Source organism: Pristiophorus japonicus, chromosome 2 (genome assembly GCF_044704955.1).
Source record: "Pristiophorus japonicus isolate sPriJap1 chromosome 2, sPriJap1.hap1, whole genome shotgun sequence".
NCBI lineage: Eukaryota > Metazoa > Chordata > Chondrichthyes > Pristiophoridae > Pristiophorus > Pristiophorus japonicus.
Genome location: NC_091978.1, coordinates 160,487,853 through 160,513,159, shown reverse-complemented (window position 1 = coordinate 160,513,159; position 25,307 = coordinate 160,487,853). Strand labels below are relative to the sequence as shown.

The 25,307-nt window shown below is 49.3% G+C and overlaps 1 protein-coding gene across 1 annotated transcript in view; it reads right to left on the bottom strand.

The window, feature by feature from the left end:
* corin (corin, serine peptidase) overlaps nt 1–25,307 on the bottom strand; it is a 398,949-nt gene that overhangs the window by 110,386 nt on the left and 263,256 nt on the right. Inside the window, exon 6 of the mRNA XM_070870145.1 lies at nt 1,332–1,445. Coding sequence (XP_070726246.1) covers nt 1,332–1,445 — 114 coding nt within the window. The remainder of the gene's footprint in view (nt 1–1,331; nt 1,446–25,307) is intronic.

Here is a 25,307-nt window from a genome sequence, read left to right as displayed (position 1 = left end):
TGAATTGATATTTAGAATGCAATTTTCAATCAAGATACATTCCCTTTCCTCCAATACAATATGGTGGATTTGGGTCGGATGGGATGTTAAAATGCAAAAAATCTCAAACCCGATCCCAACCTGCCTCGAACCTGCCCATTTCCGACTTTAACAGAGGCGAGACGGGTGGGGGGTGGGCGGGCAATCAACCTACTCCCAGGTTGATATTTATTTAAATATTTTAGTGAGGCTTCATGCCTCAAATTTTATCTTTTTTCCAGATTTAATGCTGCCCGGCCAGCTTTCCTGGGCCTTGGGAAGTGTGACAGCTAAAGGGACGCGAGGTTTGTTGCATGGAAGAGTTAGTGCTTTTGCAGAACTGCTTGTGAGCCAGGAAGAACAGGAGTGTTTCTTCCCGGTACCCCAAGCTAATCTGTTTCCCACTCCATGCAATTGGACTTCCCCGCGATCGGAACCTCCCCTGAAAGCATGTCATCACCAACCTCTCATTTCTGCCCCCTGTCTCCCTCCGAACACCCCTGTGATTACCCCCGGCCCTCCAAACCATGCTGTACCCACCCTCCCCCTCCTGCGATCTCTAACCTGAGCAGCAGGAAATCTATCCTGCTCCTGGGTTGCGGCCCCTTCTGGAGGGTTCCCCGCCCAACATGCAGCTAAGCCTGTCAATCAGGCTGGCTTCTGGTGGGGGAACTTGCTAAAAGAAAACATGCACGCCGTGCCCCCCGCCTGCTTGGAAATCACACCCCAGTAAATATTGGGGCCCATGAGTTGGGTATCCATGAAGCACTTCCCAGCATTTACACCACTAAATAAAGCTGCCTTTATCTGGGGCAAATATGGAAGGTTTTCTTTAATCAATTTGTCTGCCGTTAACGTGAAGCTGGATTTAGAAGTGTAAATGCTGGGAACTGGCTCATGGATGCTGGTGTTCTGGTCTCCTAATTTAAAAAGTGTCAATATAAAACAGCTATTGCTATTCTGATCAGCTAATGGAACATTTGTTTTCATGAAAAGCATCTGTTTAAGGCAGTTTCCCCGTCAATGATGATCAGTGTCAATATAAACTTGGCACTGTTAAGCCGGCAAATGCTCTGATGCTCACAACATATAGGTGTTATCCCAATGCAAATCAAAAATGTGCTCAAAGTTAGATACACAATAGCAAGATATATTTCAGCCCATTATTATAAAAGCCACCATTGGAGATGTACCTAGGTTTTACACACACAGATCTTGCTTAACCCATTACAATACTTGACTTTTCGATGACCCTTTGAGAAGAGTGTAATCATTGTCTGCAGTCAATATAGAAAGAGAAAGCAATGACATACTGCAGTCTGCCTCATCGCTCCAGTCATCACAATCATTGTAGCCATTGCACAGTAGTTTCCTTTGGATACAGAACCCACTGCCACACAGGAAGTTGTCCAGCTCTTTGCAAGATGCTGCAAGGAAAAGAAAAAGAGACCTTTTAAAAGCTGCCGGATCCTTTAAGTGAGTTAGTGTATCAGATGAATTTCACAATTACAGCACTGAAAATATATTTATTAATGCCTTTTAAGCCATGATAACCTTAGCTCAAACATCTCCTACATCTTGAAATAATCTGAAACTTATTGACATACAGTTCAAATTCCTGTAGGCATCAAGTGCACTTATTGAATTTAACAAATACAACTTTCTTTATAAGATCTATTTTCTGTCACTCCTAAATGTTAGCAAAGCAGATTATTTTTTAGAGAAACCACTTTGTTTATGTAAAATTCGAACTTGTTATTAAGGGTATACTGAGAGCTTGTCTGCTATATTTGTGTTACCAGTTGGGAAAACTAGCCTGCTCAATTTTTAGGGTTTATCTATATACTTCTCTCCAAACCAATCTGATTCTCAAAATAGCAGTACGTAGTTTACCTCAAAATACATAGGTATTCACAGTTCCCATACAAAGGGAAATTCAAGATCCAACCCTCCCAGCAGATAATGGCACTCAAAAGGAGCGAATCCTGGGAAATCGCAAGCACACGATTTTACATCCATATAGTCCCCATTGTTCAGACTTAGATTCACATGCAAATCAGTCATCTGCTCTTACCCAGCAGGCTTTGAAGAAGTCATGATATAAATAGTATTATTTCAAAGACAAGAATCCCATCCAATAATGTTATGTATGACTAAAGAGTCTGGCCAGATACCGTGAGCTCTAAGTAAAGTGTGACCTTAGTCTTTTATTACAGGTCTCCAGAGTGTGTCTCCAGCCTGTGAGGCCTCCTTAAGTACAGGTGCTCCCAAGGGATTGTGGGATCTCTTGGGACTCCAGGGGATGAGCTCTCTCGTGGTTACACAAGGTATTTACAGGTTTACAGATATAACAACACTCCCCCACAAAGTCAATAGTGTAACTATTTACAAAGTGAGTCGATCTGAGGCATTTCTTTCCCTGGTTGATCGTCTTGGTGCAAATGCTGGTTTTGGTGAGTCGTTTGTTGGGCCCTCGCTGGGCTGCTATGCAGCTGGTCTTGCTGGGCTGCCTGGTGTGATGAGTCCTGCTGGGCTGCTGCGGGTGATGGGTTCTGCTTCGTGGTCAACCGCTGTGTCGGTTGCCACTGGTGTCTGTGTTGGGGGGTCAAAAAAGGTAGGGTCTAATGTGGGTTGCTCTGGATCTGAGTTTGGTTTGGTCCAAGTGTTTCCTGTAGATGAGTCCATTTGAAAGTTTGACCCGAAACACCCTACTGCCCTCTTTGGCCACAATAGTGCCGGGAAGCCATTTGGGACCTTGTCCATAGTTCAACACAAATACAGGGTCATTAATTTCAATTTCGTGTGACACATTTGCGATATCATGATATGTACTTTGTTGAAGCCACCTGCTCTCTACCTGTTCGTGTAGATCAGGGTGGACTAACGAGAGCCTTGTCTTAAGTGCCCTTTTCAAGAGCAGTTCAGCGGGTGGAATCCCAGTGAGTGAGTGGGGTCTTGGGCGGTAACTAAGCAGGACTCGGGATAGGCGAGTCTGCAGTGAGCCTCCGTTACCCTCTTCAAGCTCTGCTTGATTGTTTGCACTGCTCTCTCTGCCTGACCGTTGGATGCTGGTTTGAACGGGGCAGATGTAACATGTTTGATCCCATTGCGGGTCATGAACTCTTTGAATTCGGCACTGGTGAAACACGGCCCGTTGTCGCTCACCAGGACATCAGGCAGGCCGTGCGTGGCAAACATGGCCCGTAGGCTTTCAGTAGTGGTAGTGGACATGCTTGCCAACATTATCTCACATTCAATCCATTTGGAGTACGCATCTACAAACACTAGGAACATTTTACCCAAGAACAGGCCTACATAGTCGACATGGACTCTAGATCACGGTTTGGAGGGCCAAGACCATAAACTTAGTGGCACCTCCCTGGGTGCATTGTTTAACTGTGAATATGTATTACATTTGTGCACGCAGGACTCTAAGTCCACATCGATACCGGGCCACCATACATGGGACCTGGCTATCGCTTTCATCATTACAATGCCTGAGTGAGTACTGTGGAGATCACTAATAAAAGTGTCCCTGCCCTTTTTGGGTACCACTACCCGATTACCCCACAGAAGGCATCTGCCTCTTTAGACATTTCATCTTTGTGCCGCTGGTAAGGCTCTATCTCTTCCTGCATTTCTAATGGGACACTGGACCAACTCCCATGAAGCACATAGTTTTTTTTACTCAGGACAGTAAGGAGTCCTGGCTCGTCCAGGTTCTAATCTGTCGGGCGGTAACGGGTGATTGCTCACTCTCGAATGCTTCCATTACCATGACTAAATCTGCAGGCTGTGCCATTTCCACTCCCGTGGTGGGCAATGGTAGCCTACTGAGAACATCGGCACAGTTTTCTGTGCCTGGCCTGTGGCGGATGGTGTAATTGTATGTGGACAACGTAAGCGCCCATCTCTGGATGCGGGCCGATGCATTTGTATTTATCCCCTTACTTTCAGAAAAGAGGGATATCAGTGGCTTATGGTCAGTTTCCAATTCAAATATTAGCCCAAACAGATATTGATGCATTTTCTTTCCCCCATAAACACACGCAACATTTCTTTTTCAATCATGCTGTAGGCTCTCTCAGCCTTAGACAGACTTCTGGATGCATAAGCAACCAGTTGCAATTTCTCGGATTCATTAGCTTATTGCAATACACACCCGACGCCATATGTCGACACATCACATGCTAGTACCAAACGCTTACATGGATCATACAACACAAGCAATTTGTTTGAGCATAACAGTTTTCTAGCTTTTACAAAGGCAGTTTCTTGGCTTTTGCCCCATACCCATTTGTCTTCTTTACGCAGTAAGACATGCAGTGGTTCTAACAGTGTGCTGAGATCTGCTAAGAAGTTACCAAAGTAGTTCAGGAGTCCTAGAAACAACCGCAACTCCATCACATTCTGTGGCCTCGGTGCGTTCTCGATTGCCTCTGTCTTCAAATCGGTGGGCCTGATGCCGTCCGCCGCGATTCTTCTCCCCAGGAACTCCACTTCAGGTGCCAGGAAAACGCACTTCGATCGTTTTAACCTGATCCGCACGCGGTTGAGCCGACTAAGAACCTCCTCTAGGTTCTGCAGATGCTCGACTGTGTCCCGACCTGTAACCAAGATGTCGTCCTGGAAAACCACAGTGCGCGGGACCGACTTCAGTAAGCTTTCCATGTTTCTCTAGAATATCGCCGAGGCTGATCGAATCCCAAATGGGCATCTGTTGTAAATGAAGAGACCTTTGTGTGTATTGATGCAGGTAAGGCCCTTCGATGATTCCTCCAGCTCCTGCGTCATGTACGCCGAGGTCATGTCCTGCTTCGTGAACGTCTTTCTTCCCTTCAGCATCGCAAGTAGGTTGTCTGCCTTTGGTAGTGGGTATTGATCCTGCAGGGAGAAATGATTGATAGTTACTTTGTAATCACCACAGATTCTGACGGTGCCGTTTCCCTTGAGGTCTGGAACAATAGGACCGGCCCAGTCGTTGAATTCGATCGGTGAAATTATGCCCTCTCATTGCAGCCGGTCCAGCTCGATCTCCACTCTCTCTCTCATCATGTATGGTACTGCTCTCACCTTGTGATGGATGGGTCGTGCCTTCGGAATTAGGTGCATTTGCACTTTTGCTGCCTTGGAACTTCCCGATGCCTGGTTCGAACAACGAGAGGAACTTGTTTAAGACCTGGGCACACGAAGTGTCGTCGATGGGCGAGAGCACTCGGACATTGTCCCAGTTCCAGCGTATCTTTCCCAGCCAGCTCCTGCCGAGCAGTGTGGGACCATTGCCCGGTACCACCCAGAGTGGTAACTTGTGCACCACTCCATCGTAGGAGACCTTTACAGTAGCACTGCCAATTACGGGAATCAGTTCCTTTGTACAAGTTCTCAGTTTATTGCGAATGGGAGTCAGGACTGGCCTTGAGGCCTGGCTGCACCACAATTTATCGAAAGTCTTTTTGCTCATAATGGACTGGTTCGCGCCCGTGTCCAGCTCCATTGACACTAGGTGTCCATTTAATTCAACCTTCAGCATTATCGGGGGACACTTTGTGGTAAATGTGCGCACCCCATATACCTCTGCCTCCTCGGTCTGAGGCTCTGGTTCGTCGTGATCCGCCGTGGATCTGTCCTCCTCTGCAACATGGTGGTTTGCAGGATTAGCAGGGTTTGCAGCTTGCCTGCACATACTTTGGCGATGTCCCATTGTTCCACAGTCCTTGCAAACATATCCTTTGAAATAGCATGAATGGAAACGATGATCACCTCCACAGTGCCAAAAAGGTGCTAATGGCCTCGCATTCTTCACCCTTGATGGTGGACTCAGACATCTGCAGACCTGCAGCTGCAGGTATGTGAGACCTGTCCTGTACGTTGCGATTCGAAAACAACATTACTTTGTTCACCGTACTTGTAGCAGCATTCATGTACTGAGAGATTTGCATGGTATTTTCACTGGTGGCAATGAACGCCTGGGCTATCCCTATGGCTTTACTCAAGGTTGGGGTCTCTACAGTCAAAAGTTTGCAAAGTATCACTTCATGGCCAATGCCACGTACAAAGACGTCCCTGAGCACATGCTCCAAATGTCCTTCAAATTCGCAATGTCCTGCAAGGCGTCTTAGCTCAGCGACATAGCTCGCCACTTCCTGGCCTTCAGACATTTTGTACATGTAGAACCGGTACCTCGCCATCAGAACGGTTTTCTTCGGGTTCAGATGCTCCCGGACCAGTGTGCACAAATCACTGTAAGATTTCTCTGTGAGTGGAGCAAGCAGATTTTTCATGAGGCCATATGTTGGTGCCCCGCAAACGGTGAGGAGGATCACCCTTCGTTTGGCAGCGTTCACTTCTCCTTCTAGCTTGTTGGCCATGAAGTATTGGTCAAGGCGCTCCACGAAGGTTCCCCAATCATCTCCCTCCTTAAATTTTTCCAGGATGCCCATTGTGCTCTGCATCGTTGGGTTCATCATCTGTATCTCATCGCCAGTCATTATGTATGAATAAAGAGTCTGACCAGACACTGTGAGCTCAAAGTAAAGTGTGACTTTAGTCTTTTATTACAGGTCTCCAGAGTCTCTCTCCAGCCTGTGAGGCCTCCGTAAGTACAAGTGCTCCCAAGGGATTGTGGGATCCCTTGGGACTCCGGGGGATGAGCCCTCTGGTGGTTATACAAGGTATTTACAGGTTTACATATATAACAAATAAGACAACAGTTAATGTTCAACTGCTTTAATGAATGTTCCACCTTCACAATCATCCTGGAACTGAATCATTGAACCTTGTGACCACGGAATCCCAAAACTTCTCATTGGCAACAACTTTGTTCCCATTCCTTATATTGAAATGTAATGTACTCAACTAATTAAGGGTTAATGAGGATGAAATTGGTCTTGGGTGGTAGTGTAAAATGAGCGATGATGAGAGGTCAGCAACATCTGAATGGAGTATCAGTGAGTGAAATAAATCGCAACGTCTCTGTTTAAAGAATGGACTCAGTCGAGAATATTTCGTGGACTTTATGTTTTTTTTTCTCTGAGGGGACTTTCCCTGTGATGGGGTCACCCTGTGTAGATACGTGAAAAGCTGGTTTGTTAAAACTCCAGAGACCGTATGGCAGTTGGCTGTGACAAAAAAATGTCAGTCATCCAGAATGTACGGGTTCGCCCTAGCAAAAGGAAAGGGGCTCAGATATCTGAGGCAGGCACAAACTATTGGAAAACCACTCTAATATGCAAAGGCACTTCTCACCTCCATCTCAGAAGAGAAGCAGAACAATGGACCCACTGGCCAGACCAAGAGAGGCCAGTTCTTCCCTACACAAAAGCCGAGAGATGTCCCTAACCCAGGGCCATCAGTCCAATACACATGGGTCTGATGGCCCATCACCAACTAAGCACCGGAGTACTTAGAAGCAAAAGGATTTCAAAGATTGGCGGGAAGATAAGGGCAACAGGACTCTTTTAAAGATAGACTCTTTCCCACCATTCTCTAGCGTTCTGGAGTGTTCTCCAGCGTTCGAGCGTTCCCCCTCTCTCTCTCACTCCACCAAGACCAGCGTGACAAGAAGGACCAGCTGAGCGATCGAGACTGAGCATGGCCGCGAGTGTTCCAAGCCGGTAACCAGAGAACCAGACGAGCTGTGTGGGGTGTAAAGGGCTCAGAGTTTTCTTGGAAGTGAAGCTTTTTTGGGCTATTCTGGGGAGGGAGCTTCATGTGACTGGGTAATTCGCTGGTGGGGGGAGTTAGACTCCACCATAGCAACAAGGAAATTACTGCATGTCACCGGTACTCAGTGTTGTACTGTATGTTGTTTTAACCTGGATCCTATTCTCCACAGAGACAGTGATTTTGTTTAGTAGTGCATGTTTTAGCTAGTCTATGTTAGACCAAATAAATAAGTGCGATTTTTCACTGAATCATTCCCGTCCGTGGCTTACTCCATTTACACTCTGAATAATAATCCTCGGGTATAGAATTCACGTAAGGTGTGGCGATTCAAACCGTCCATCTAGCCATTGGGCTAGGATCAAAACCGCTTACATCTCATGACGACCACGAAGGGACCTGGGTTAATAAGTGTGTAAATCAGTCATGGACAGTGCTTCTGGCGAAAAATCCCAAATGAAGGATGGGATTTCTTCATATGTATTTAAGAAGGTTAACATCACTAAGAAGTGGGTGTTAGGTTTGTTGCGTGCTGAGCGTCCAGCAGACGCAGCGGCAGAATGGACGGAGGGCAAGGAACATAGGCTCAGTATTGAAAAGGCCATATGGCTCGTCTGTCTACAATGACAAGTCGAACTGCTAGATGAGCAGGTTGGTAAGTTAGAGGCAGAGCTCAGGGAGTCCGAGGCACAGTCAGACACAAGGGCTGTCGTAGGGAGCAGGTTATGCACGCAGCTAAGGGATGAGAAGAGGGGAAGAATAAGCCAAGAGGAAACCTTCCGTAAACATAAGGAGTTCCTGCAATGCCAGGTAACTGAGGCAAAGGGAAACGAGAGGGTGGTTAGGGAGAAGAACGCTCATTTGTCGAGTGAGGTAAAGACATTGGAAGAGCAGTTGAAGGATATTTAGGTGGCATACAGAGTCACCAGCACTAGAGGGTTTGATACGGGTAATCATGGTCCTTGCCAGGAGCAGATCCAGAATTTATTCTATCTAAGGCCAAAGAGACGGTCTGCTTGGTAGCTCCGGGAATGGCCCAGGTAGATGAGGAAGAGCAGGGGAAAGATAAGGAGGACTGTGAGGCAGAGGAGGACGCTCGACCACCGCCCGAAGTGCCGGGACCAGGACCCATGTGCCCTGTCCGGCAGCGGAAATACAGTGCGCCCGTAGGCGGTCAAGAGCAAGGACCACTGCTGAGTGACTTTGTGGTCCCGTATACGACCTCCCAGCTGCAGGCAATGGTCTCTAACCTGACCAAACTGACCAGCAAAGGGGACCTTTCTGTCCATTTTACAGATGTGGAGCAGGGAGGGGTGAGGGGGGGGGCGGTCGGTGGATCAATAATTGTAACAAAGCTGAGTCAGCCAAATTACTTTTGTTTTCCCTGGATAGTAGGTTGTACCAGTCGCTCTCAGCGGGTGGCAAGAGGGGGCAGGGTACGTTAGAGAGGATAAAGGATGACATCCTAGAGGCTATGGTTCTCAATGATGGAAGTTCCTTTTCCCAAGTGGAAAGGACACTGCAGTTAGCTGGGGAGGCACCGCATACTTTCGCGGACAGGTTTTGGCCTGTCTACCGGAGTGCCTGCGCGGGGGTGCCCGACCGAGCGCAGCTACAGGGGGAGCCTAGGGTTCATTGGCTGAGGACCCTAGTGGTGAACAGCCTGCTCAGGATCAAGGCCAAAGCAGTGGGGTGGTTCGATTCCAGGGATCCCCAGACCACAGAAGCCGGTAGTTAACTCTCTCTTTTAAGAATGGTAGGGGTGAGGGTGACAAACCAAAGGGCAGAGTGCACAAGTTAAAGCCTAGTGGAGGCAACGTTAGAAAAGAGTGGCATCAGGAAGTGGGTAGCTCAGAGAAGAAGCAGGGTTGTTATAGGTGCGGGAGTAAAGGGCACTGGAGGAAAGACTGCCCAGTCCCTGACAAAGGGAACGGGAAAGGGGATCCCCCAGCGCCAGTGCGGTAAGCTGCAGCTGTGGCGGGAAGCAGCACTGATCCATTCGCGGTATTAGTGGCTGCTCTTCACGCAGTCTTTCCGGCAGGGCAGGGTAAGGTGGACGTGGCAGCAGGCAGCGTACTCCCATCCGCCCCGAACAATCCCGACCCATGGCTAGGGGCTTCTCAGCCAGTTTACCTGTGCCCGCTAAGTTATGATGCTTGGAAAAGACCGTGTGTGAAGATGGGGATGGAGAAGATGCAAGGGACCTATCTGCTGGACACTGGAGCATCAAGCACTAATTTCTATGCAGATAACCTGGCCACATCACCTCTATCAAACGGGGTCCCATATAACTTAGTTGGGTTCACCGCAAACGAACGAACTGGATCTTTCTCCATCCCGCTAACCATTGATCTGGGGGCACTCCATAAGAAGTGGAAATGTGTCCTGATGCAGTGGGAGCGGGAGGGAATAGGCATTTTGTGGGAAAACTTCATACTGGCCCATAAGATATTGGTGGATTTCCAGAATCACTGTCTAAGGGGGGCAGTATGCATGGGAAAGGAGAAGGAGGTGGTAGTTATATCAGGGAAGCAAGGCAAGGGAATTGTGCGTACGATGAAGCCCAAGAATAGTTATGACCTTGAACTTTTGGTCACTTCTACCCTGGCGGAGTACAGGGCGGGTGTGCGAGCCAACTTCGCGGCATTCACTACACACAAGCCGACTGTGGGAGGGTAGCAGGGGTGGAGGTCAGAGTAGAAGACCCCATGGCCCGACCACAGAAACAGTACAACTTCCCCAGAGAGGCCGAGGCGGATTTAGAGACGGCATTGGTATCACTGGTTGAGCGGGTGTGTTGAGACCCATAGCAACCCATGTGAACTCTCCGATTTGGCCGGTTAGGAAACCGAACAATTCGTGGAGAGCCACTGTGGATTAGCGAGTTCTTAACAAGAATATCCCAGCCTGTGCTCCCACCGTCACAGCCGTAGCCGACCTGATTGGGAGTATCCCAGCATCCGCAAAAACATTCACGGTGCTGGACATTTCGAACGAGGGAGGACCAAGATAAGTTCGCATTCACTTTCAAGGGTCAGCAGTACATATGGATCTGTCTTCCCCAAGGGTTTCATAACAGTCCTTCTATTTTCCACCAATGTATGGCCAACTGTTTAAAAGGGTTCAGCAGAACACAGCAGCTTGTGCAGCACGTGGACGACCAGCTTTTGTTCTCCAACAAGGGGGAAGAGCATGGCCCACTGCTGGCTGAGCTGCTGAGTCTGTTAAAGGAAGCTGGGTTCAAGGTTAATCCCAGGAAAGCACAGATCGACCAGCAGGAAATATAATTCCTCGGGCTGACCGTACGTGCTGGGGAGAGGGCCATCGATGAGGCGAGGAGAAAGGTGGTACAGGAGCTACCTGCCCCAACCACGATAACGGGGGTAAGATCCTTCCTGGGACTCACAGGGTATTGCAGGGATTTCATAGAGGACTATGCCGCTATGGCAGCCCCTCTACTCCGGCTGCTCCACGAGGGAGTGGGCTGGGAGTGGGATGAGGACTGCATGGCAGCATTTAGTCATCTGAAGAGAGATCTGCAGACCGCACCGGCTTTAGGAGCAATTGATGGGGGAGAGGAGTTATTTTTGGAGGTAGCTGCCACAGGGGACAGTTTAAGCTGCAGGAGCAGCATGGCCAGCTGAGGCCTGTGGTATACTCATCAAGAATCCTCACAGATGTAGAGAGGGGGTACTCCAATTGTGAGAGGCACCTGCTTGCCACACATTGGGCCGGGAAGAGATCACAAATCTTCACGGGAGTATCCCCGATAACTCTCCTAACCCATCATACGCCCACTCAGATGCTTCTGGATGGGAGGATAAAGGACGGCACGGTGAGCAGTGCACGCATTGCTCGCTGGACTTTGTTGCTCTCACAGATGAATTTGAGTGTGAAAGGCCTCTGTGAGCCCAAGCTCGCCGCAAATTTGATCTACCCAGGTGTGGCTCACAAATGTTCTGTTGAAGGAGTATGGGACGTAGACATAGGGTTTCGGGCTGGGGTCCATCCCTCGGGCTGCGAGATCTATGTAAACGGGTCCAGTACAGTGGTGGAGGGGGAGCGACTCACTGGATGCGGGATTTTTGACCCAAAGGCAGGCATTGCCAAGGCCATTAAACTCCCAAGTACCATGAGCGCCCAGCACGCTGAACTGTCGGCGGTGGTGTACGTGGTTACCCACCCCGAAGAGTTCCCTACACCCTACACGATTTGCTCGGACAGCATGTTCACTTGCAATTCATGTACAGAATATTTGGCCATTTGGTCTCGTCGCAGGTTCACATCTGCAGACAGGAAACCCCGAGCAACCAAGCCATTGTTACAATAGATCATAACTGTTATATATGTAAACTTGTATTTACTCTGTACAGCCACCAAAGGGCTCATCCCCTGGAGTCCCAAGGGAGAGGCATTCTGGAGACCTGCAATAAAAGACTTACGTCACACTTTACTTTGAGCTCACAGTGTTGCATCTGATTCTTTCTCCATACATAACAATAACATTGATAGGAACTCAGGGGGATTTCTATATCCACAAACTCAAGGCCCATTCTAAGAAAGAACCCCGTGCAGAGGGCAATCAGCAGGCTGACGTACTGGCCAAGGAAGGTGCTCGAACAGACACATTTTGGGATCCTTATAGGTCGAGTCCAGTAGCCACGATCAGAGACAGAGGTGTGACACAAGAAACTGCAGGAGCAGCATTGGCCCCGGACCTAAAGATGGTCCAGACACAGGATCCCGTCCTAAAGACTGCTCTGGAGACGCTGGCTAAGGGAGATAAGGTAGAGGGTCCATATGGGGTGTAAAGGAAGATGTCCTGTATCCTACATGGCTACTGTCGGTACTATCACAAGGTGTGCCACCAGAAGGCACAGCAGTGGGAAACTCATAGGTTACCTGTAAACGTGTGCCTGGCCTAATATAAAAGGCAGGCCACCAGGTGTGATCCTTACTCTGGAGTTAACTAATAAAGGACTAAGGTCACTACAGTTCAAGTACAACACACTATCTCGTGGAATCATTATTAGAGCATCTAAGAACACAACAATTGGCGACGAGATTGCGAACTTTCATGCGGAAATGGCTACCCTTGGTACATTACAGCAGTTCGCCGATGGTGATGATTGGGACACCTTTGTGGAGAGTCTAGAACATTTCTTCACAGCAAACGACCTGGCAGGTGACGATCTGGCCGCACTGGTTGATAAGCGCCGCGCTATCCTGCTAACCAGTTGTGGGCCCAATGTCTATGGCCTCGTCAGGGACTTGCTGGCACCAGCGAAGACAATGACCAAGTCATACAAGGAGCTCGTAACCCTGATCCAGAAGCAACTCAAGCCCAAGGAGAGCATCCTCACAGCCAGACACCGGTTCTACACCCAGCGACGGCCCGAAGGCTAGGAAGTCGTGAAGTACGCCGCAGACCTCAGGAGGCTGGCGACACCGTGCGAGTTCGGCACCCTCCTCAACGAAGCGCTGCAGGACATTTTTGTCATTGGAATCTGCCATGAGGGCCTTCTTCACAAGCTACCATCACGGATACCACAGTCACACTGCAGAAGGCCATCTCTGTGAGCCAGTCATTCATGACCTCAACCTGTGGTTCTAGGCAGATGTCTCACCCTCAGGACTCAAACCCGGCAGGTACTGTGCACAGAGTGGCGCCGTTTAGAGGCTGGACTGTAGAGTGCAAACCCTCTCAGGGAAGAGAAAACAGGCCCCTGAGTCCCTTAACTCAGAGTCCGCAGAGGGGGGCTAATTGAGTAGCACCATGCTGGCATTGCGGAGGGAATCATAGGGCTCACCAGTGCCGTTTTAAAGACTGTGCATGCAAAGGATGCAGCACAAAGGGCCACCTCCAGCGAATGTGTAAGAGAAATATGACTCACTGTGTCGATGAAGAGTCTGCAGATGGCCATGAATCCAGCGTGGATTATGAATCGATAGGCAGAGAGGCAGCTAAGCCCCACGGGGAGGTACACAGCATTATTACCTGCACCACCGAGTGTCCCCCGCTGAAGATGGAAGTCAAGATAGAGGGAGCTCCAGTCTTCATGGAAGTGGACACGAGGGCGGACCAGTCAGTGATAAATCAAGGAGCCTTTCAGAGGCTATGGGACAATCCGGCTGAATGACCCGAGTTGGTCCCAGTTCAGGCAAAGCTGTGCATCTACACCAATGAAATGATGATGTAATTGGCATCACGGAGACGTGGCTCCCGGGTGACCAAGGAACTCAACATCCAGGGGTATTCAACATTTAGGAAGGATAGGCAGAGAGGAAAAGGAGGCGGGGTGGCGTCACTGGTTAAAGAGGAAATTAATGCAATTGTAAGGAGGGACATTAGCCTGGATGATGTGGAATCGGTAGAGGTGGAGCTACGGAATACCAAAGGGCAGAAAACGCTAGTGGGAGTTGTGTACAGACCACCAAGCCGTTGTAGTGAGGTTGGGGACAGCATCAAACAAGAAATAAGGGATGTGTGCAATAAAGGTACAGCAGTTATCATGGGCGACTTTAATCTACATATTGATTGGGCTAACCAAACTGGTAGCAATGCGGTGGAGGAGGATTTCCTGGAGTGTATTAGGGATGGTTTTGCTAGACCAATATGTCGAAGAACCAACTAGAAAGCTGGCCATCCTAGACTGGGTGATGTGTAATGAGAAGGGACTAATTAGCAATTTTGTTGTGCGAGGCCCCTTGGGGAAGAGTGACCATAATATGGTAGAATTCTTTATTAAGATAGAGAGTGACACAGTTAATTCGAAAACTAGGGTCCTGAACTTAAGGAAAGGTAACTTCGATGGTACGACGCGTGAATTGGCTAGAATAGACTGGCAAAGGATACTTAAAGGGTTGACGGTGGATAAACAATGGCAAACATTTAAAGATCACATGGATGAACTTCAGCAATTGTACATCCCTGTCTGGAGTAAAAATAAAACGGGGAAGGTGGCTCAACCGTGGCTAACAAGGGAAATTAAGAATGTGTTAAAACCAAGGAAGAGGCATATAAATTGGCTAGAAAAAGTAACAAACCTGAGGACTGGGTGAAATTTAGAATTCAACAGAGGAGGACTAAGGGTTTAATTAAGAGAGGGAAAATAGAGTACGAGAGGAAGCTTGCAGAGAACATAAAAACTGACTGCAAAAGCTTCTATAAATATGTGAAGAGAAAAAGATTAGTGAAGACAAACGTTGGTCCCTTGCTGTCGGATTCAGGTGAATTTATAATGGGGAACAAAGAAATGGCAGACCAATTGAACAAATGCTTCGGTTCTGTCTTCACGAGGAAAGACACAAATAACATTCCGAATGTACTCAGGGACAGTAGGTCTAGTGACAAGGACGAACTGAAGGATATCCTTTTTGGCAGGAAATTGTGTTAGGGAAATTAATGGGATTAAAGGCCGATAAATCCCCGGGGCCTGATTGTCTGCATCCCAGAGTACTTAAGGAAGTGGCTATAGAAATAGTGGATGCATTGGTGATCATTTTCCAACAGTCTATCGACTCTGGATCAGTTCCTATGGACTGGAGGATGGCTAGTGTAACATCACTTTTTAAAAAAGGAGGGAGAGAGAAAACAGGTAATTATAGAATTGTTAGCTTGACATCAGTAGTGGTGAAAATGTTGGAATCAATCATTAAGGATGAAATAGCAGCGCATTTGAAAAGCAGTGACAGGATCGGTCCACGTCAGCATGGATTTATGAAAGGGAAATCATGCTTGGCGAACCTTCTGGAATTTTTTGAGGATGTAACCAGCAGAGTGGACAAGGGAGAACCAGTGGATGTGGTGTATTTGGATTTTCAAAAGGTTTTTGACAAGGTCCCGCACAAGAGATTGGTGTGCAAAATCAAAGCACATGGTATTGGGGGTAATGTACTGACGTGGATAAAAAACTGGTTGGCAGACAGGAAGTAGAGAGTCGGGATAAACGGGTCCTTTTCAGAATGACAGGCAGTGACTAGTGGAGTGCCGCAGGGCTCAGTGCTGGGACCCCAGCTATTTACAATGTACATTAACGATTTAGATGAAGGAATTGAGTGTAATATCTCCAAGTTTGCAGATGACACTAAACTGGGTGGCGGCGTGAGCTGTGAGGAGGACGCTAAGAGGCTGCAGGGTGACTTGGACAGGTTAGGTGAGTGCGCAAATGTATGGCAGATGCAGTATAATGTGGATAAATGTGAGGTTATCCACTTTGTGGGCAAAGACAGGAAGGCAGAATATTAGCTGAATGGTGGCAGATTAGGAAAAGGGGAGATGCAACGAGATCTGGCTGTCATGGTTCATCAGTCATTGAAAGTTGGCATGCAGGTACAGCAGGCGGTGAAGAAGGCAAATGGTATGTTGGCCTTCATAGCAAGGAGATTTGAGTATAGGAGCAGGGAGCTCTTACTGCAGTTGTACAGGGCCTTGGTGGGGCCTCACCTGGAATATTGTGTTCAGTTTTGGTCTCCTAATTTGAGGAAGGACGTACTTGCTATTGAGTGAGTGAAGCGAAGGTTCACCAGACTCATTCCAGGGATGGCTGGGCTGTTAAATGAGGAGAGACTGGATCAACTGGGTCTTTATTCACTGGAGTTTAGAAGGATGAGAGGGGATCTCATAGAAATGTATAAGATTCTGACGGGACTGGACAGGTTAGATGCGGGAAGAATGTTCCCGACGTTGGGGAAGTCCAGAACCAGGGAACATAGTCTTAGGATAAGGGGTAGGCCATTTAGGACTGAGATGAGGAGAAACTTCTTCACTCAGAGAGTTGCTAACCTGTGGAATTCCCTGCCGCAGAGAGTTGTTGATGCCAGTTCATTGGATATATTCAAGAGGGAGTTAGATATGGCCCTTACGGCTAAGGGGATCAAGGGGTATGGAGAGAAAGCATGAAAGGGGTACTGAGGGAGTGATCAGCCATGATCTTATTGAATGGCGGTGCAGGCTCAATGGGCCGAATGGCCTACAGCTGCACCTATTTTCTAGGTTTCTATCCCTGTCGTTGGTACTGTGAATGTAAAGGTACTCCATGATGGCAGGATGCACAAGTTACCTCTGTGGATTGTTGCAGGTGATGGACCAACGCTGCTCGGCAGAAGGTGGATGGAGAAGATCCATTGGAAGATTTCATCCCTCCAGCAATCGACGTCCTCCACGCTCAGAGGCAAAGCAAGCCCTCACCTGAGTGTGGACCCGGCACCGGAGAGCAGACCAGCACAGCACCCGAGACATAGACCGCCCAGCACGACTGTTTGGAGATGATCCAGCTGAGACGACCCGAACGCACCTTCCAGGCTCCAATGGCAGGATGGAGGAAGAAAATCGGATCCAGAAGTGACTTCCCAACAGCGGAGGCAGAACCTGGGGAGAAGAGGATCACCGCAGTCGACATCGCGGATGAAGGAAAGATGGCGCCCAAACCACGAGGTGATGCGCTGAAGACAAAGATGGTTGCGGCCAGACCACGAGGTGCAGCGCTGATGGAGCAACATGTGGCACCAAACAGAGAAGTGGATTGGGGTAAAGCAAGCAAGGCTCTCTTAAAGGAAGCCTGCAACCCACTACAATTAAAGGGACAGTTCCACACACTCAAGCAATGTAATAAGAACAGTAAGTCAGAGACAAAATGTGTAACTGATCATGTAAAATGTTTAACGGATAATCTGTATTGTGTACATGCAACCAACGAGGAAAAGTCGCGCGATTATGTAAAATGTGTAATTGATGATCTGAACTGTGCACATGCAATCAGCGAGAAAAAGTCACATGATCGCGATCGGACCCACAGAGTGTTCATCATAAGTAATGAAAAGTTGTATGATGCAGGATTTCTACTGCACGCAGCCAATGCAGCGGGCAGACACCCATCGGGTGCACACAGATCCAGCGAGGTACCCAATGCTGTCGCCTGCGTCCCAGGGATCAGAGTTATGCACCATGGAGTGTGGCCACAATCAGCCAACACACACGAGCTGCAGAGCAAGTGACCTCAGCCGGGCAACGGCACCAGTATCGATACCATGCCCTGGGTCGGCTCCACCTCTCAGGCATCCGATAGCACCAACTGCCATGAGCCAGAAGGAGCAGACTGCACCAAGGCCACACCCCTAGATGTAGAGTCACCCGCCACTGTTCCCCCAAAGGAAACAGGCACCAGCCAGGATCCCAAACCAAACAACGCTCAGGCCAGCGAGTCAGCAGTTCCCTGTGCACTGCTAGATGACAGCTCCTCAGGGAGCAGCTGTGACCCAGGGCGCAAAGAAAGGACAGGGAGGTCACAGACATCTGTGAACCAGCTCGATGCTAAGGACCACGGCAACAGCCCCGAGAGCAGGCTACGCGAGCCAACCGGGTTCTCACTGCCAACACCGGGCATTGAGCCGCCACCGGACTGCAGAGACACGACCCAGCAGTTTCGGAACTAGCATGTCCTCACACAGTGGTCACTGCATCGATAAGGTATCTAATGTATTGTCGCACTACGGAACCACACAAAAACAACAAAAACAAAAAAAATGCAACACTGACTTACCTGAACTTGAATGTATGTGAATGTTAGGAGCCCCCACCATAATCGATGTGGGAGGGGGGGAGAATGGAGTGGTCAGTGTCATGTATTTCACATTACTGTATATAACTGTATCTTACCATGCGATAAATGACTGTAACTGGATATGACCTGTAACAATAAGCATACCTTACCACCAGGGGTGCACTTGCAGGAGACACTCCATACCTGTCCCACTGTGGTATATAAAGGGAGGTCTCAGGCAAGTGCAGCACTGGAGAGCTGTGAATTAAAGGTGCAGGTCCTGAGTGACCTTGACTTCAACATGTGTCTCGTGTAAGTCAGTACATTAGTCAGGACTTAACAGTGGCGACGAGTTACGGGATCACAGAATCCACAGAATGGCTACGAACAGCTCAGATGAGAAATACAATGCTGGAGACAATTGGGATGACTTTATAGAAAGGCTCCTGCAAAGCTTTGTGACCAAAGACTGGCTGGGCGACGATAAGGCAGACAAGAGAAGAGCCCATCTCTTGACCAGCTGTGGCTCAACAACATACGCTTTGATGAAAGACCTGCTGGCACCCGTGAAACCAGCAAGCAAGTCGTTTGAGGAGTTGAGCACACTGGTGAGAGACCACCTGAAGCCAGCGAGCAGCCTACATATGGCCAGACACAGGTTCTACAACTACAGACGCTGTGTGGGCCAAAGCATACCCGACTTTGTGGCGGAACTTCGGAGACTGGCTAGTTCATGTGAGTTCCCCGATGAACTAAGGAGAGAAGTACTGAGAGACTTTTTTATTGAAGGAATAGGCCACGCAGGCATATTCCGAAAGCTTATAGAGACTAAGAACTTGACTCTAGAGGCAGCAGCACTGGTCGCACAGACGTTCTTGGCAGGCGAAGAAGAAACGAGGCTGATCTATACTTCGGGTACAACAACCAACGAGGCATCGGAACAAGGGGTTCACATTGTGAAACAAACCACTACCCCCACACACAGACAAAGGCAGGAGAACAGGCCTTAAACAGCAGACAACGGTGCCAGAAGCCATCAAAATCAAGGGCCACATGAACGGCCGATCACACCTCATCAACCCACAATGCGAGCAATCAACAACAGATTGAGAGCTCAAGGGAGATCAGCCAGACGTAGCTCATCCTTCGGAAACAATGGAAACGGTCTGTGTTGGAGATGTGGGGGAAGGCACTCAACCAGGGTGTGTCGATTTCAGCATGCCATTTGTAGAAACTGCAACTACACAGGGCATCTGGCTCGCATGTGCAGAAAAACAGCAGCTCGGCTGGTATACGAATCGGAAGGGTCGGAAAGTGGACCAGAAGACGGTTGGAACAGTGCACGGGACGCCGAGGTACAGCGGGTTAACACGATCAATGTCCACTGTTCTTACACCAAGACGCCTCCAATTATGATGAGGGTTCTACTCAACGGGATACCCGTCAACATGGAACTGGACACGGGGGTCAGTCAATCCCTCATGAGCGTTCAACAATTTGAACAGCTGTGGCCACACAAAAGCAACAGACCAAAAACTCACAAAGATCGACACCAAATTAAGGACATATACTAAAGAAATCGTCCCAGTCCTTGGCAGCGCCATGCTCTTGGTCATACACAAAGGGATGGTGAAACGACTCTGCCTGTGGATTGTCCCCGGGGATCTCCCAGCCCTGTTGGGGAGAAGCTGGCTAGCAGAACTCAATTGGAAATGGGATGATGTTCACGCCATGTCGTCAGAGGAACGGACCTCCTGCTCAACAGTTCTAAGCCATTTTGAACATCTCTTTCAGCAGGTGTGGGCACCTTCAAAGGGGATAAAGTTAGAATCTACATCTCACAGAATGCCAGACCGGTCCATCACAAGGCTAGAGCTGTGCCTTATGTGATGAGGGAAAAGATTGAAAACGAACTGGACCGGCTTCTGCGGGAAGGCATAATTTCTCCCGTGGAATTCAGCGACTGGGCAAGCCCCATTGTCCCCGTCATGAAGCCTGATGGATCTGTGCGAATCTGTGGGGATTACAAGTCGACCATAAACAGAGTCTCCCTACAGGACCAATACCCGCTGCCCAGAGCGGAGGACCTATTTGCCACGTTGGCTGGAGGAAAACTTTTCTCGAAACATGACCTCACATCTGCGTATATGACGCAAGAACTGACCGAAGAGTTTAAGCTACTCACCACCATCAACACACATCGAGGCCTTTTTGTGTACAATCGATGCTCATTCGGCATCAGGTCGGCAGCTGCTATATTCCAGCGCAACATGGAGAGTCTGCTCAAGTCCATCCCGGGGACGGTTGTGTTTCAAGATGACATACTCATCATGGGCAGGGACACCGACTCTCATCTCCGCAATCTTGAGGAAGTACTAAGTCGATTGGATCGGGTAGGCCTAAGAGTTAAGAAATCCAAGTGTCTGTTTCTCGCACCTGAGGTTGAATTTTTGGGCAGAAGGATTGCTGTTGATGGAATCCGCCCAAACGAATCCAAAACCGAAGCAATTCGCCTGGCACCCAGGCCCCAGAATGTCTCGGAACTGCGCGCCTTTCTCGGGCTACTCAATTACTTTGGGAACTTTATGCAGAACTTGAGCACACTGCTGGAGCCTCTCCATGTGCTACTCAGAAAGGGGTGCGATTGGTTTTGGGGGGACGCCCAAGAATGCGCCTTCAATAAGACACGCAACCTTCTATGTTCCAACAGTGTTTTAACCTTTTTTGACCCAGGTAAAAAGTTAGTCCTTACGTGTGATGCGTCAGCGTATGGGGTCGGGTGCGTTTTACAGCACGTCAATGATGCGGGTAAATTGCAGCCCGTTGCTTATGCCTCCAGGTCACTTTCGCGGGCGGAGAGCAGGTACGGTATGGTTGAGAAGGAGGCGCTCGCGTGCGTGTACGGTGTCAAAAAGATGCACCAATACCTTTTCGGGGCCAAGTTTGTGTTAGAAACCGACCACAAACCCCTCACATCCCTACTATCCGAGTGCAAGGTAATCAACAGCAACGCCTTGGCACGCATTCAGCGGTGGGCACTCATGCTGGCGGCTTACGACTACACAATAAGGCACAGACCAGGCACAGACAACTGCGCCGATGCGCTTAGCAGGCTACCCCTGGCGACCACAGAAGGGTCCGACAAACAGGACTGTGAGGTAGTCATGGCAATCAATGCCTTTGAATCCACAGGTTCGCCCATGACGGCTCGCCAAATCAGAGCCTGGACGATCAGCGACCCCACGTTATCTCTAGTTAAAAGATGTGTTTTAACCGGTGACTGGGCAGAGGCTCGCGATGCCTGCCCCAAGGAGGTCAAACCCTTCCATGGGCGCATGCATGAACTCTCACTACAGGCAGACTGCCTGATGTGGGGCAGCCGAGTAGTTATGCCCTGACGAGGCAGGGAGGCGGTGTCCGGGAGCTCCATCGCAAGCACCCGGGGATCATCCTTATGAAGGCCATAGCCAGATCTCATGTCTGGTGGCCTGGCTTTGATGCGGACTTCTGCGTCCGTCGGTGCACCATTTGTACCCAACTCAGTAATGCCCCCCAGGGAGGCCCCCCTAAGCCCCTGGTCCACCAAATCGTGGTCGCGGATGCATGTAGTCTATGCGGGCCCATTCATGGGCAAAATGTTCCTCGTAGTCGTTGATGTATTTTCAAAATGGTACCAGTGCACCATTTTAAACTCAAGCACCACCTCCACCACTGTGAAGAGCCTTAGAACCATGTTTGCAACGCACGGCATTCCTGACGTATTGTTCAGTGATAATGGTCCGTGCTTCACCAGCGCAGAATTTCACGATTTTATAGTTGACCACGGTATAAATCACGTTGAGGCGGCACCTTTCAAGCCGGCCTCCAATGGCCAGGCGGAGCGAGCAGTGCAAATCATTAAACAAGGCATGCTCAGAATCCAAGGTCCCACGCTGCAGAGCCGCCTGTCGCGACTGTTGCTGGCATACAGATCTCGTCCGCATTCGTTGACTGGGCTTCCCCCCGCGCAACTATTGATGAAACGAACCTTAAAGACCAGGCTCTCATTAATTCTCCCAGACATGCATGAAATTGTTGAGGCTAAGCGTCAAAAGCTAACTGAGTACCACGACCGAAATTTGAGGGGGAGGTGGAATGAGGTAGGGGACAAAGTGTTTATGCTAAACTATGGCCGGCATTCCAAATGGCTTGCAGGGACAGTAACAGACAAAGAGGGAAACAGGCTACTGATTGTACAAATGGACAATGGCCAAACCTGCCGGAGGAATGTAGACCAAGTAAAAAGTAGAATCACTGATAACACTGAAGAACCAGAGGCAGACTACAATATGGAACCCACACCACACCTGGTGGACAGACAGGTGGAACAACCTGAGGAAAGGGCAGTCTCAACAGACAGCCCAAGCGAGATACCAGCAATCACACCGAACGAAACAGACAGCCCACGCGAGATACCAGCAATCACACCAAACGAAACACAGGCAGCAAGGCAAACAACTGAACCACAACTAAGACGCTCCACGTGAGAGCGCAGGCCACCTGAGAGACTGAGTCTATAAAGGCAATAAGACCTTGGGGGAGGGTGATGTGATGTATCTCACACCAATGTATATAACTATCTTACCATGCTATACATGACTGTAACTGGATATGACCTGTAACAATAAGCATACCTTACCACCAGGGGTGCACTTGCAGGAGACACTCCATACCTGTCCCACTGAGGTATATAAAGGGAGGTCTCAGGCAAGTGCAGCACTGGAGAGCTGTGAATTAAAGGTGCAGGTCCTGAGTGACCTTGACTTCAGCATGTGTCTCGTGTAAGTCAGTACTTTAGATTCAGGACTTAACAGTCAGGAACACACACACACAAACAGCAACCACCAACACGCTACTGCACCAACTACTCACCCAAGGTTGAAGTGATCCACCAAGGGTCAACCAGATAAAGCCCAGATAGAGATAAGCCCGGAGCACAGTCAATGCAGAGACGATTTGCACTGAGGGCTCAGGGGGGAGTGATATCATGTATCCTACATGGCTACTGTTGGTACTATCACAAGGTGTGCCACCAGAGGCCACAGCAGTGGGCAACTCATAGGTTACCTGTACAGGTGTGCCTGGCCTAGTATAAAAGGCAGGCCACCAGGTGTGATCCTCACTCTGGAGTTAACTATTCAAGGACTAAGGTCACTACAGTTCAAGTACAACACACTGCCTCGTGGAGACATTACTAGAGCATCTAAGGACACTACATAAGGGATGGTTTTCAGAGGGGAACAGTGGGTAGTCCTGCAGCAGCACCGGAGAGAATTCCTTCAGTTGGCCCACGAGGATCCAGGAGCAGGGCACCCCGGGCTGGAGACCACCTGGCAACGGGTGGAACAGGCAGGGTGGTGGCCGCAACTGAGGGAGGACATCCGCGACTTCTGCACGGATAGCTTGGTGTGCGCTGCAAACAACCCTGACCCCCAGAAAAGGAAGGCATCCATGGGGCACACTAGGAGAGTGAAGGGACCATGGCAGTCCATACAGATCGATTATATCGGGCCATTGCCCACCGCGCAGGGAGGTTACAAGTACTGCCTGGTCCTGGTGGATGTGTTCTCTAAATGGGTAGAAGCCTTCCCTTGCCGAATAGCCACAGCTTTGGGGACTGCAAGGATGCTAGTGAAAGTAGTGTTCTCTAGGTGGGGGCTACCACAGTATGTGGAGTCTGATCAGGGGAGTCACTTCACAGGGGCAGTCATGCAGGCGACTCTGAAGATGCTAGGTGTAGAGGTAAATGGCATGTCGCCCACAACCCGCAGTCATCAGGGATTGTGGAGCGGATGAATAGGACCATCAAGGAAAGGTTACGAAAGGAAATGGGAGACTTGCCTAGAAAATGGGTGGAGGTCTTGCCGTTAGTTCTGATGGGGGTCCGAGCCCACCCATCTAGAAGCACAGGGTATTCCCCGCATGAGCTCGTGACTGGCAGGGTTCTCATGGAAGGTCAGTTGAGAGAGGTGATACAGGAAAGGTCTGTTAAGAATCTGTTTGAGCATCTCAAACTGGCAGGTTGCCAGTAACATGGGGAAGCAACATCGTAGAAATCGTTTATTGCTTGAGCCTCAGAGACACCACAAGTGGAAGGTCGGAGATCAAGTTATGGTCAGAAACTGCACCAGGGTAGGGACTTTTGAACCGCTATACATGGGAACATACAGTATCGTGGATAAGACATGTCCGATGGTATATACGGTCAAAATGCCCCGACGCACTAAGTGGTTCCATATCAATCAGTACAAGCTTTTCAACCCTGGGGAAAGAGCTGATAAAAGGAGGAAACAGCAGGGAGTGGTGAGCTGTGCTACAGGTGTGGGTCTCCAGCCCATAATCTGGGACTGTGAGGAGCCCACAGAGGGACCAGCCGTTCCACCTGTGGGGACAGGAGTGAGGAGGAGTGTCAGGATCCCACGGCCAAGGGCGCTGTGGACGCCTCCTTACACACCGGTGAACGAAGGAAGCCGGGGTCATAAGAGGTCCAGGGTCGAGGAGACCTAGTGTGGCCACCCGGAGACAGGTGGCGCTGTACATAACTTCTTTCTCTCCTGTCTGTTGCCTTAGGCCGTCTGTATATTCCGGTTACCAAATGTAATCGTATGTAACTGTGTCTGGAAAGGTGGGGGATCACCCCAAGGACAACGTTGCCTTCTGTGTGTTTTCAGGGAACGCCTAAGAACAAGATGAAGTCAGTCATAGTAATCCTGATCGTCATGATTGAAGCCAGCACAAGTCGCAGAGCGACACCGAGGAATCGGTTGTCGTCGGCTGCAGCGGCGGAGACGGACCGACTGTGACTACTGGAGGTGGCTCGAAGGATGGGGCGACATCTTTCTCCACAAGGGGAGATGACAGGGATGGCTGGGGTCAAATTCCACCCAGTATTCCAGTCATGACAAGTTCACCTATGGTGAAGCGTCCATCCCATGTCCGAGACTAGGGATTATCACTTCTCGGGTTCGGGTAACGGAGGGTAAACGGGTGTGTCTTAGTTACAGGGGACACATTCCATTGGGAAGGTGGTGGTGGCTCAGGAAACTG